General features: G+C 44.3%; 1 protein-coding gene across 1 annotated transcript; it reads left to right on the top strand.

Annotated features, from left to right (window-relative positions):
• Positions 1–915: 915 nt before the first annotated feature.
• Positions 916–11,100, top strand: LOC144221353 (uncharacterized). The gene is made up of 6 exons (XM_077751828.1): positions 916–1,011; positions 1,225–1,389; positions 1,997–2,056; positions 9,572–9,645; positions 10,629–10,842; positions 10,953–11,100. The coding sequence occupies exons 1-4, from the start codon at positions 916–918 to the stop codon at positions 9,635–9,637; spliced, it is 387 nt and encodes a 128-aa protein (XP_077607954.1). The 3' UTR covers positions 9,638–9,645; positions 10,629–10,842; positions 10,953–11,100.
• Positions 11,101–12,610: the final 1,510 nt, after the last annotated feature.

Below are 12,610 nucleotides of genomic sequence, written 5' to 3'. Positions count from 1 at the left end.
ATATGGAAACAACCGAAGTGTGTGTTGATGAATGAATGGGTAAAAAATTCGATGTGATATGTATGTATGTATATATAGCATGTAATACTATATATTATACAAATATTGTATATGTACAATGTAATATTATTCAACCTTTTAAAAGAAGGAAATCTTGCCATTTGTGACAACATGCATGAACCTGAAGAACATTATACTAAGTGAAAAAAGCCAGACACACAAAGGCAAATATTTGACAATCTTACAGGTTGGATCCAAAATTTTTAACTCCTATAAAGAAAGAGTAGAATGGTGCTTACCAGGGGCTAAGGAGAAGGGTTAATGAGGAGATATTGATCAAAATGTACAACAGTTCAATTACGTGGAATGAGGGGCGCCTGGGTGGCTCAGTCGGTTAAGCGTCCGACTCCGGCTCAGGTCATGATCTCATGGTTTGTGTGTTCGAACCCTGCGTCGGGCTCTGTGCTGACAGCTCAGAGCCTGGAGCCTGCTTCAGATTCTGTGTCTCCCTCTCTCTCTGACCCTCTCTTGCTCACGGTGTCTCTCTCTCTCTTTCAGAAATAAATAAAACATTAAAAAACTTAAAAAAACCCAGTTGTGCGGAATGAATAAGTTCTAGAGATTTAAAGTACAGCATGGTGACTGTTGTTAATAATATTGTATTATGCACTTGAAATTGTTTCAGAGAGTTGATCTTAAGTGTTCTCACCACTTACACCAGAAGACATAACTATGTGAGGTGAGTGATGTGTTAAGTAGCTTGATTGTGGCATTCACTTCACAAGGCTCACACGTATCAAAACATCACGTTGTGTGTCTTAAACATAAACAGCTTTATTCGTCAAGTTTGCCTCAAGAAAGCTGGGACAAAAAGACAAACCAAAATGAAAATAAAAACTTGCGCGTGTTGACGTGATGGGTCTCCTAGAACTTGGGAAGAACGAGCTGTTTCCACCAGGAGGAGAAGATAAAGGCCTCATTCGAAGTGCGTCGGTAGAGTTGAAACTAGAGGTGAGGTTTGATTTCGTAAAAGAGGGAGAGGGCGAGGAAGAAGGAGGGGGGAAGAATAAAAAGAGTGAGATGAAAGGGGAGTAAAAGAAGTAGAAGAGGAGGAGGAGGAAGAGGGGCAGAAGGGAGAAATGACTCCTGACACGTCAGCGTCCAGAGAGAGACGAGGCCCACGTTTCGCTGTGAGCACAGACGCACAGACGCGCACACACGTAGCAGCCTCAGCACTTTCCCCCGAACTGGAGAGTGTGCATAGCGCAGACGGGAGTCGGTCAGCGGTCAGCATGTCGGCTGTGTCACAGTCGTGCAGGCTTTCGGAAGCTGTGTTCAGGAGAGCAAAATTCAGGCCCCACGGTGGAAGACGGGGAAGACAGCAGATGGGTGAGCGGTATTTCTAGGAGTCGTCAATCTCTCAGGAGTCTTGAAATAGACATCAGAGAGGGGAAGGAACCGCCTGAGACGAGCTGAGAGCATCCATATGGAGAGAGGCAGGAATTAAAACGGCCTCATGAGGGGAAAGTTGATACGAGAGAACATTATCATGGGACAAAATAAAGGCGATTGAAACCAGAGATTTCACAATGCAGTCTGTCCTAACGATTAGGCAGTATATGTGAAATGTATGCTATTTAGAATTTCTTTTTAATTTTTAAAAAATGTTTGTTTAGTTTTGAGAGAGAGAAAGAGAGACAGAGCATGAGTAGGGGAGGGGCAGAGAGAGAGGGAGACACAGAATCAGAAGCAGCTCCAGGCTCCGAGCTGTCAGCACAGAGCCTGACGCGGGGCTCGAACCCACCAAATGTGAGACCATGACCTGAGCCCAAGCTGGACCTTAACTGGCTGAGCGACCCAGGCGCCCTTAGAATTTGATAGTCATGATATTAAGTCTGCTTTGAGAGGGGTCGGTCATGGGGCTACGTTAGTCGTGGGTATTTTTATCACTTTGGCTTTTCCAGTGATGTTCTGTATAACTTGTGTGCTCATTCAGCTTAGTCCCAGTTCTTCGATTTCGAATGTGAGCCCAGTTTACAGGCCGACAGGAAGACAGGTAAGACGGGGTTAGTGCCTCGGACTAAGTGTGTGTGTGGAGTGGGCACAGAGAGAGGAGCCATTACTGGTCTCAGTGGGTGCTCAGAGAGGAAGAGGGTGACTCTGTGGCACATTCTCCCTGCCCCCAGACTTACTGAGGTATTATTGTCTAAAACATAAATGTCTAATATATACAGTGGGAATATTTGATAAACACATACATTACAGAATGATTACAACAAAGCTAGTTAACACCTCCATCCCTAAAAGTTTATACCATTTCACCACCATCTCCCCATTCCCTGACCCCTCGCCACTGGTGGATGCCGTTCTATTCTCTATTTCTATGAGTTTCATGTTTTTAGATTCCACATATAAGTAAGAACCTGCAGTATCTGTCTTTCTCTGACTTATTGCACTCAGCATAAGGTTCTCAAGGGTCATCCATGTTGCCGCAAGAGGCGGAATTTCCTTCTTGGTGGCTGAATAATATTGTGTGTGTGTGTGTGCGTGTGTGTGTGTGTGTGTGTGTGTCTATATAACACATTTCCTTCATTCATCCAGTAATGGACACTTAGGTTGTTTCCATGTCTTGGCTATAATGCTGCAATGGACATGGGGGTGCAGATATCTCTCGGATATTCTGCTTTGGTTTCCTTTGGATAGATACCCAGAAATAGGATTGCTGGATCAAGCAGTAGTTCTGTTTTTTTTTTTTTTTTTTTGAGAAACCTCCGTACTATTTTCCACAGTGGCTGCACCAATTTGCGTTCCCACCAACAGTGCACACGGGTTCCCTTTTCTCCACCTCCCCCGTACACTCGTTATCTCCCGTCTTCTTGATGACAGCCACTTGAACAGGTGTGAGGTGATAGCTCATTGTGGTTTTGATGTGCATTTCCCTGATGATTAGTGATGTTGAGAATCTTTTCATGTACCATTTAGCTGTCTTCTTTTTAAAAAAAGCTCTGTGGAAGTCCTCTGCCTGTTTTCTAAGTGGATTGTTTGTTTGCTTTGCTATTGAACTACATGAGTTCCTTATATATTTTGGATATTAACCCCCGAACAGAGAGATGGCTTGCAAACATTGTCTCCATAGGTTGCATTTTGTACATTTCCACGGCCTTCTGTACCCAGGCTGCATTCTCATTTTGCGCATTGTTTCCTTTGCTGCGCACCAATCCTACGACCGCGTGACAGAAGAATAACCAGGGCTCACCGCATCCGTCAGGTTCTCTGTGTGATGATTTCACACTCTTGGTGGTCTCCCAAGCAAGCACTCACGTCTCTCGCATTACGTACAGGCTGTGGGCGGGCCGCAGCTCGGCACCGTGCTGGAGGCCATCTGTAATTCCACTCCCCGTGTTTCCTCTCCTGGATCCAGGCTGAAGGAGCAGCCTCTGTCCAGGACACGGCATTCTGATGGCAGAGGGCAAGGGCACAGAGGCTGTGATGGCATATGGAAGGCGCCCTCCCCCACTGACATCCGCGTGCCCCACCTCCTGCCAGGAGGCATCACAAGGGCAGAAGTGTACATCCTGCTCACATAGCAGGGAAAGAAAAATTTGGACAATAGTAGGAGACACCATATTAATAGTCAGTTAGGCCTTAGTTTTACTATCCTGCTCTTTGGCATCTCTGGGGGTATCACGGGAAGGAAACAAGCCTTTGATTGTAGCTGTGGCAAAGAAAAGGGTCTGAAAGTGTCCCATGTCCATCCATTCCTAATTATATCACATCCTTTTACCCCCGAAATTAAAAATGAATTCAATACTTAAAATGCAAATATAATTAGAAATGCAAAGAATATAACAATATTAAAAATGCAAAGGCATGCAAATATAAATTATGTAATTTATCTTTTTGACATATCTTGTCTGCAGAGACTTGTGCTGACATAATTTCATCTTGTTTAGTTTGCAGATGAAAAGATAATCCCTGGTACCATGTGAATTACACCGAGGAAAGCTCCTCTACACCATCGTACGGGGAAGGAAATACACACTATCCGCTAGTATTAAAGGAAATGGGAAAAAAAATACAGTTTGACCTACCCAGGTCTTTCATCTCGATTGAGTTAGCAATTTAACCCCCAACATCTTTTTCTTTGGATTGCTTACTTAACCATCTTAAAGATGATGGGCCGTGGTTGTAGTGCAGAAGTATGCTCTCAGCAGTCTTCTGCCCGTAACCGCTCTCTGTAACCAACTTCCTGTGATTGAAAAGCCTAAGATATTAAGGTCTGAAAATTGAGGTTTTGAATTGAAAGGAAAACACCTCAATTTTAACATAGTGCAGGGCTTTGGCTTTTTAACATAGCTCTAGAAGAATCTTTGCAGGGAACATTTTCAAACTTGAGGTTATTTTTGCCTTAGCTCCTTCAGTAAATGAAATAAGAGCACGAAGCTTAAAACGCCATTAGGTTTGATGTGAATAGGAATGCAGATTTTGGATGTGTAATCATGTTTCATCGGAGGTCTTCTACCACCGCTATGAAAGTGATGATACTGTGCTGTGCATTTGTATTGATTGCTGCGTATGGGAATTAAGTCACCAAGTGGCATCTTACCAAACTTTGTTGAAGACCAAACTCAAATCCTGCTCTCACTTCAGAGGACTTTTCCAATCGTGCGAGTCCTCAATGAGCTCTCTAAACTGTGACGTTATTTTTTACCTTTCCCACCAAGTGAGTCATGTGTTTTCCCAGACAGAATGGTTCACGGGGACAGGGCCGGGCCCGACCTGTTTATCCCTTTCCGGCAACGAGCACAGCCTTGGCAGACAGCTGGTGCGTAATCTGTATTTGCCGATGGAATGAACGTGTTGATTTGCGTTATCGTCAGGGGTCACGTATTGTCGTTTAGGCCACGTAGCATTTCACAAAGTGAAAGGGGTATGTATGGGATATTTTTTGAAGTGATTCTAAAAGTTCAGTTATGTTTGAGACTTCAGTGGTGCTACCTTTAAAGATGCCAAGTTTAGCCTTTTGACATGATACCACTGTGAATACTTTTAGCTGAGGGCCGTAGGGTACTTAGATACCTGCGTCCTGTGCCTCACATGGTACACCTTACCCAGAAGGCAAATGGTAGAAATGAACTGAAGTCTTAATTTTAACCGTGATTTAGAACTGTCCACCTATGTTGACGAAATCTATACCTACTTATAACCCACATGAAATAGCAAACAGTTAATGGAACAAAGAAAACGATGAGACAGTCGATTAGTTAAGGGAGTACAAATATCAATCAGTGTGAATATATTCGAATCATGGACTCTTTGAAGTGGAAAGAAGTCTCTGGGGCCTTTCCAGTACATCTAACGCATCAACAGGGAGGCATCAAGCAACTCTGGACTCTGACACCAGATGACCTTGGGTCCAGCTCTGGCTCCTCCATGTGTGTGGCCATGCTCCATTTATTTGACCTCTCTTTGCCTCAAATCCCTCATCTCCAAAATGGTGGTGACAGCAAGTATCTACCTCACAGGACTGGGGTGAGGATTACATGAGATAATGCAAGGAAAGTACTAAGCCTAGTACCACGTGGAATGAGTGCCTAATAAAATACGTTATTGTATTGCTGCATTGTGATTGTTGTTTGTTGAATACCCGTGGTATGCTAGGAACTATGGTCAGGCTGCTTCAGGAGTTCGTGGATAAAGGACCATTTACTGAACACTTACCTAAGAGATGTTATGTAAAATATTGAATCCATTTTGTCAATACTTAACTCTAACTAGTGCGGAAGTTGAGACTCAGGAAGACTATGTAACGTACCCAAGGTCATCCCGCCAGCGCTTAGAGGAGTCAGGCACAGAGCTCCCGGCTGATGGCTGTGATGTCTGCTCTCTCGGAAGGAAACACCTCCAAAAAGTGACGTCATGAGTGAGCGGCAGCAGTACTAGGTACAGCAGAGTAGGTATCTTGAGAAAGGGGAGATCATTTCAGGGTCGGGGTAATGGCGGAAAATTCCAGAAGGAAAATGACCTACTATGAGCAGAATTTTAAGAGAGAGAAATAGGGATAGAGGTCTAATTTGAACCCCAAAGAACTCATCATTTCTGTAGGTAAAAAAGTCCAATATTGTTATTTTCATATAGCTCAACCTAGAATAATTTGCGACCATAGTAATGGTATGGGCAACGTTTAAAGTGTGGAGAATTTCAATCCTCTCCCAGTTTTCCAATGAGGAGTCCCGAATGTCAGAGAGAAAGGAGAAAATAAAAAATGTGTACAGATCAGGGTACAGGGATTCTGGAAAAAAGGTGATGTAATCTTCAGTGGGATGAAGTTCCTCAAAAAGCTACTGATGCCACGATTGTTAATGTGTTAAATCATTTTGAACGTCTTTGTACTTTTAGGCAATTTCTGTAGGATGAAAGCAAATGCTGCAATTCAAGCTGTAGAGAATAAGAAGGACAGTGCAGATGCTTTCACGGGGTCGTGTGAGGTTCCCACGAAACGCTAGAGTCCCCCGGAAACATTGCTTTCGTTATGTCAAGAAGAGGCGCGTATCAGACACAAATAACATTGCAAACATTCCTTCTGCTTCAATTTAACAAGCATGTTTCCTGGATACAAAAGTGTAAGGATATTCCTCTGCATGTTAAAAGGGTGATTTTGCACTTTTCTGATTGAAAAATAGAGACCAGAGTGGACATTTAAGGGCTATAAATATTTCTGTTTCTGGAATGAATTTATATGCTTTGCTGCCCCGGGGTGATTATTTATCTGGAGAGCTAACACATCTCACTGCACTTTGTTCTGAACTGGCATAGCCTGCCTTGCCGGATAATTCTTCGGAAGGAAGCCAGGGTGAATTATGCACAGAGAGTCCCAACCAAAGGGTTCTTCCCACCCCCCACCCCCCAGACCAGTCTCCCGGGGCTCCTTTAAACTACTCCCCCAAAGGTATCTTTTATTTCTAGAAACTTCTGGAGATTGTCAGATTGTTAACAATCTGATATTGCTAGATGCTAGACAATATACCAGAGTCTTTATATGCTTTATTTCATTTAATTTCTCAACAATCTTTTTATTATTATTACTGTTGTTATATTGATATTGTTGTTAATCTTACATATGTAAAAACTGAGGCTTAGGGGGACAAAAAGAGACCTAAGTTGACATCATTTAATCTGAGACTTGGTCTCACTGACTCCGAAGCCCATTCTCTCCATTGACCCCTACGTGAGGCTCTACCCCCCAGCGCCCTACAGTCAGACATATTCTGTCCCATCTTAGTTCACCCATTGCAATATTTAACAATTTTGTATGAACGTCACCTTTATAAGTCAATGGTTCTCAGGTGGGGGTGGTTTTGCCATCAGAGGACATTTGGCAAAGCCTGGAGACATATTTTTGTTGTCACGATTAGCGAGTGCTTCTGGCACCCAGTGTGTAAGCTCCAGGGGTGTGTCGTGCATTCCACGGTGCTCGGGNCCAAAGGTTATCGAACTGAAGAGTCAATCAGCAAGGTCGAGAAGCCCTGTCGTAAATCCTATGTGTTTCCTGATCCTCTCACTCATCCCGATGTTTCTCTGTTCCGGAAATTTTTGTCTAGCTTCTGAAAACCCATTTTTATTTCTAGACAATTAGAAAAACTGAATAATTAATGTAATCTTCCCATGATCAAACTTTCATTAATATCTATTTGCGGAGGTGATTAGCTAGACACCGTGCCATGCGTTAGATCTTGTTTTTCTATTGGGCCCTTACAACCTTTAGCATATTTTCTTTCTTAAATCTAGAAGGGGAACAGGAGGAATATAGTACTGCTAAACTTACATGCGTCAACACGAAAGGCTTTACGTTCTCAGAGGTGAATGGGGCAGAAAGATGTTTTGCAGGTGAAGGAGGGTGAAGGGAAGGGCGGTGCCCTATTTCCCCGGGGGGTTGAGGAAGGACACCATCTCCTTCCTGGTCAAGGCAGCAGTGCCACGTGGAAGGTTCTGGGCTTCAGAGCCCTGCCACCAGGAGGAAGGACTCTGTCCTGGGGTTTGCGCAGGGCACGCGCTACCTCTGTGTGCCAGTACCTATGCACCTACTTACATACCTATTTCTTTTATAGTTCGCGTTTGGCTTAACGGATGAATAACCCTGCAAAGGAAGGAAGCTCCCTTGCGCTTTGCTTTGCCCATGCAAACACCGCTGCAAGCTACACACTGATGCTCTCTGTACTTGCAGCCTCCTTAACTGTTACAAACTCTTTACATAGAATGCTATTATTTGCCATTCTCTGCAAAACGGCTTTAGTAGGGACATATTATCACAATCCTTTTAGGAGGAATAGCTCTATAGGTTTCCACAATGCCCCAGACAAGCATCACCTAGGGTAAGACAAGCTTGCCAAATCCTGGATTCCTAGACTTCTATCTCTAAGAGTGCCTTTGGTCCAGAACACAGCCCAAGGCCTCGCCTGATTGCATTGTCTCAGAGTAGCCACAAGAGGGCGTGTGAAGAACACAATCCTCTTTGGAGCCGGGCTCGCAGAAGCCATTTCCTTGATTAGGCAGCAGCAGCATCTGTAGTTTCCTGTATCGGGAGCAGGTGGAACAAATCCTTAGAACAGTCACTTACTCATCTTTTTAACACGCTGTCTACGCAGAAGGCGGAGAAAGGGAAGATTCTGATGGTGGTGTGAGATATTCAGTCCCGGATGTCCAAACAATCTGGAAGAGGGTCGGCAAAATCAGCTCATGCAGGCATTATGCTCCACTGGATTTAGTTGGAACTTTCCATATGCCAGAAATGGCCAAGGCCCCTGGGATGACTTGGGGTTGGAGTATAATAAATCACTCCAAGCTTGAAAGATTTTCCCACAGTGATTCGCTTCTGTCAAAACCAACAAACAAAAAACAACCTAACTTGAGGATTTTGTTTGCCGTTGGCATTTTCAGGAGAAGAGAAAAATCATCATTCTCTCTTCTTTAAAATAGTAAGGGGGCGCCTGCGTGGCTCAGTTGGTTAAGCATCTGACTTCAGCTCAGGTCATGATCTCACAGTGCGTGGTTTCGAGCCCTGCATCAGGCTCTGTGCTGACAATTCGGAGCCTGGAGCCTGTTTCGGATTCTGTGACTCCCTCTCTCCCTGACCCTCCCCTGCTCATGCTGCCTCTCTCTCTCTCAGAAGTAAATAAAACATTAAAAAAATTAAAATGGTAACAAGAAAGAATAGGGAATCAGATTCCCGGGGCTCTGTGCTATGGTCATAGGTGAGTGACCCACAGAATTAGGAAGGCTCTTCTTGCTTCCAAGGATACTCAGAAAATAGCTGTCAGATAAGGTGCTCTGGGGAGAGAGGACGGGGATCAGATATGGGGGTCCCATAGGGTAGAGGTTCTTAAACTTCGGCATACATCATCATCACCCAGAATATTTGTTCAAACACAGACTTTAGGGACCCACTATGAGATTCTGATTTAAGAGGTCCTGGATGGGGCCTGAGGATTTGCATTTCTAACAAATTCTCAGGTATGGTGATGCTGGTTGGGGACCACACCCTGAGAATCACTGCTTTGGGGTATCTTCTCAGATTCCTAAGATGTCTCGATTATCCCTGCGGTTGGACCTGACCATCTGCAGCGCACTACTCCAGTAATGGACGGGGTTAGTACCTGAGATGCCCAGCCTGGTTACCAAGGTCCTGAAGCTATTCCCCACGCTGACCTCTCTGCAGACTCCAAGCCCCGGAAGTCTACTTTTCTGTAAAGAATGAAAGTTTGCTTCAGGTTGCTTCCCCCCTTACCCAGAATACCTCAGACCTCTGACCTGGAAGAAATTCCATAGTCCTGCTGATAGTTGCGGCCTCTGTTGTCAAATCCTAACGCATGAGGAAAGTACTATACTGAGTAGACATGATTTGCCAGAGTTTATAGATTGACTCCATGTCTGCGTGACCTCAACGAGTTGCCTAGCAGCAAAATCGTAGGAAGAGAAAGGGGAAGCATCTTCCTGGTCAGATAGAAGTATTCCTGGCACACTGCTGTGCGACTGGGGCAAAGCACTTCATGTGCCTGTATCTGTTCCCTATGGAACACACATAGTGATTCAAAGCTGCCGCATCATCCCCAACCATGTTTTCCACATGTTTCCATATATGATACATGACTTATGCAATTTCTTGTCAACTTCTAATAAATATCATTGGTGTGGATATTCATTTTTACCTCTTTATTTAATTACTCACTGAATATGTAATATACCGTCATGATGCAAAATTTGAAAAGCTGAGGGGCGCCTGGGTGGCTTAGTCGGTTGAGTGTCCGACTTTCGCTTAGGTCATGATCTCGCGGTTCGTGGGTTCGAGCCCCGCGTCGGGCTCTGTGCTGACTGCCAGCTCAGAGCCTGGAGCCTGTTTCAGAGTCTGTGACTCCCTCTCTCTCTGACCCTCCCCTGCTCACGCTGTCTCTCTCTCTCTCTCTCTCTCCTAGAAATAAATAAAACATTAAAAAAAAATTTAAAAAAAATTTTTGAAAAGCTGAAAAGGAAGATAAGCCTCCCTCCCATACCTGTCACCTATCTACACAGTGTCCATCCACTGGGATCTTTTAAAATTAAGAGACTATTTTTTTTGCTTTGTGGTTTCACAGCAAAGCTGATACGCGGCCATAGGCCCGTCGTCCATACCAGCGCCGCCTCTCCCACAGTCCGCACACCCACCTGAGTTACCGTTGTTACAGCCCATGAACCGGCACAGACGCATCATTGTCATCCAGAGTCCACAGTGGATATCATGGTTCACTGCTGGCATCGGAAGGCCGTTGAATTTCAACAGATGTGTAAAGGCCTGGATCCAGCATTACGGTAACATACGGAGTAGTTTCACTGCCTTAAAACTTGCCTGGGCTCCACTCTGTTCACCTCTGCCGCCACCAACCCCCCGGCAACCACTCGTCTTTTTACTGTCTTCCTAGGTTTGTCCTTCCCAGAACATCGTCTTCTCGCAGCCCTACAGCATGTGGTTTTCTCAGATTCTGGCTTCTTCCAGGGGTGTGTGGGTGGCTCGGTTGGTTGAGTGTCCCATTTAGGTTCTTGTCATGATCTCACCGTTCGCGAGTTCGAGCCCCGCGTCAGGCTCTATGCTGACAGCTCAGAGCCTGACGCCCGGTTCAGATTCTGTGTCTCCCTCTCTCTCTTCCTCTGCCCCTCCCCCGCTCACACTGTGTCTCTCTCACTCAAAAATAAACAAACATTAAAAAAATACTCTGGCTTTTTCCTCTTAGTGATACGCATTTAAGGTTCTTCCATGTCTTCACTCACTCATCTTGTTATTCATCTTCATCTATTTGTATTCACCTATTGAAGGACATCCTGGTTGCTTCTAGGTTTTGGCAATTGTGTATAAAGCTGTTATAAACATTCAAGTGTGTGTTTTTTGCATGGACATAGTTTTCAGCCTACAGGCTTTTAAAGCAACAACTCTGAGATGGAAAGAAATCTTAACCACTTGAGACTAGGACAGTTTTGTATCTCTTACCTGCATCCTGTATGGATGCTGGTATCAAGCACTTAGAATGATCACGGTCATAGTGCTTTTTTTAAAAATATTTTCTTAAATATTTTTTAATGTTTTTATTTATTTCTAGGAGAGAGAGAGACAGCGTGAGCAGGGGAGGGTCAGAGAGAGAGGGAGTCACAGACTGAAACAGGCTCCAGGCTCCGAGCTGGCAGTCAGCACAGAGCCCGACGCGGGGCTCGAACCCACGAACCGCGAGATCATGACCCAAGCGAAAGTCGGACGCTTAGCCGACTAAGCCACCCAGGCGCCCCTGTGGTCATAGTGCTTTTAATAGAAACATTCCCTGAAATGTATGTGCTCCCCTCCCCCCCTCGTTGACATTGGGTAAGATGCTGTCCCCACCAGGGGGCTGGGGTGAAATTGAAATGTTTCCTTTTAATCACTCTTTTCTTTTGCTTCCATCTGGGCTTCTGTCCGGCCTCCAGATCCAGGCAAGACTTGCTACTGTTGACATGCAGTGTTGATCACTCCGGTGTTCCAATTTGAATCATCTCCAGTCTGGCTTTTTCCATCTCCAGCTCACACTTAGCATGTCCAGCTCCCACATGGCATATACATTTGTGCCTCTATCCATCTACATCCATATCTGTTTCCCTTACTAGATAATAAGCTACCATGTTCTTTCCCTACCTCCAAAATGTTATATAATGATTTGCCTATAAGAGATTTTTAGTCAACATTTATTGGTAGCATAGAACATTGTTGATGTGGCAGTTAAGAACCATTTGACTGATCAGATTCTGTATCCTGTAGAATGAAAGATGCAGATTTCTAAGAAACACTGCTCTGAGCATCACAATAGCTAACATATTCTAATACTTAGTATTGGGCACCATGGTAAGCATTTTTACATAAATTATCTCACTTACCCTCATGAAACTCCCAATTGTTATTATTGCTCCCATTACTTATATAAGAAAACTGAACTTTAGCGAAATCTAAGTAACTTGTTCGAGGGCTTATGCAAATGGATCACATACTACCGGAAATTTCAAGATTGCATATCAGAGACTATGGCATACAAAACACAAAACAGGGGCGCCTGGGTGGTTC

The sequence above is a fragment of the Crocuta crocuta genome, unplaced genomic scaffold (genome assembly GCF_008692635.1).
Source record: "Crocuta crocuta isolate KB4526 unplaced genomic scaffold, BGI_CrCroc_1.0 scaffold20, whole genome shotgun sequence".
Taxonomy (NCBI): domain Eukaryota; kingdom Metazoa; phylum Chordata; class Mammalia; order Carnivora; family Hyaenidae; genus Crocuta; species Crocuta crocuta.
This window is presented reverse-complemented; position numbering and strand designations above follow the sequence as displayed.

Bases quoted from the DNA above. Each gene is read 5' to 3' on its own strand.
- LOC144221353 (XM_077751828.1), top strand. From the start codon at position 916: ATGGGTCTCCTAGAACTTGGGAAGAACGAGCTGTTTCCACCAGGAGGA. The intron at 1,390-1,996 runs GTGAGCGGTATT...GTGCTCATTCAG, and splicing joins ACGGGGAAGACAGCAGATGG to CTTAGTCCCAGTTCTTCGAT. The intron at 2,057-9,571 runs GTAAGACGGGGT...GTATCTTCTCAG, and splicing joins ACAGGCCGACAGGAAGACAG to ATTCCTAAGATGTCTCGATT.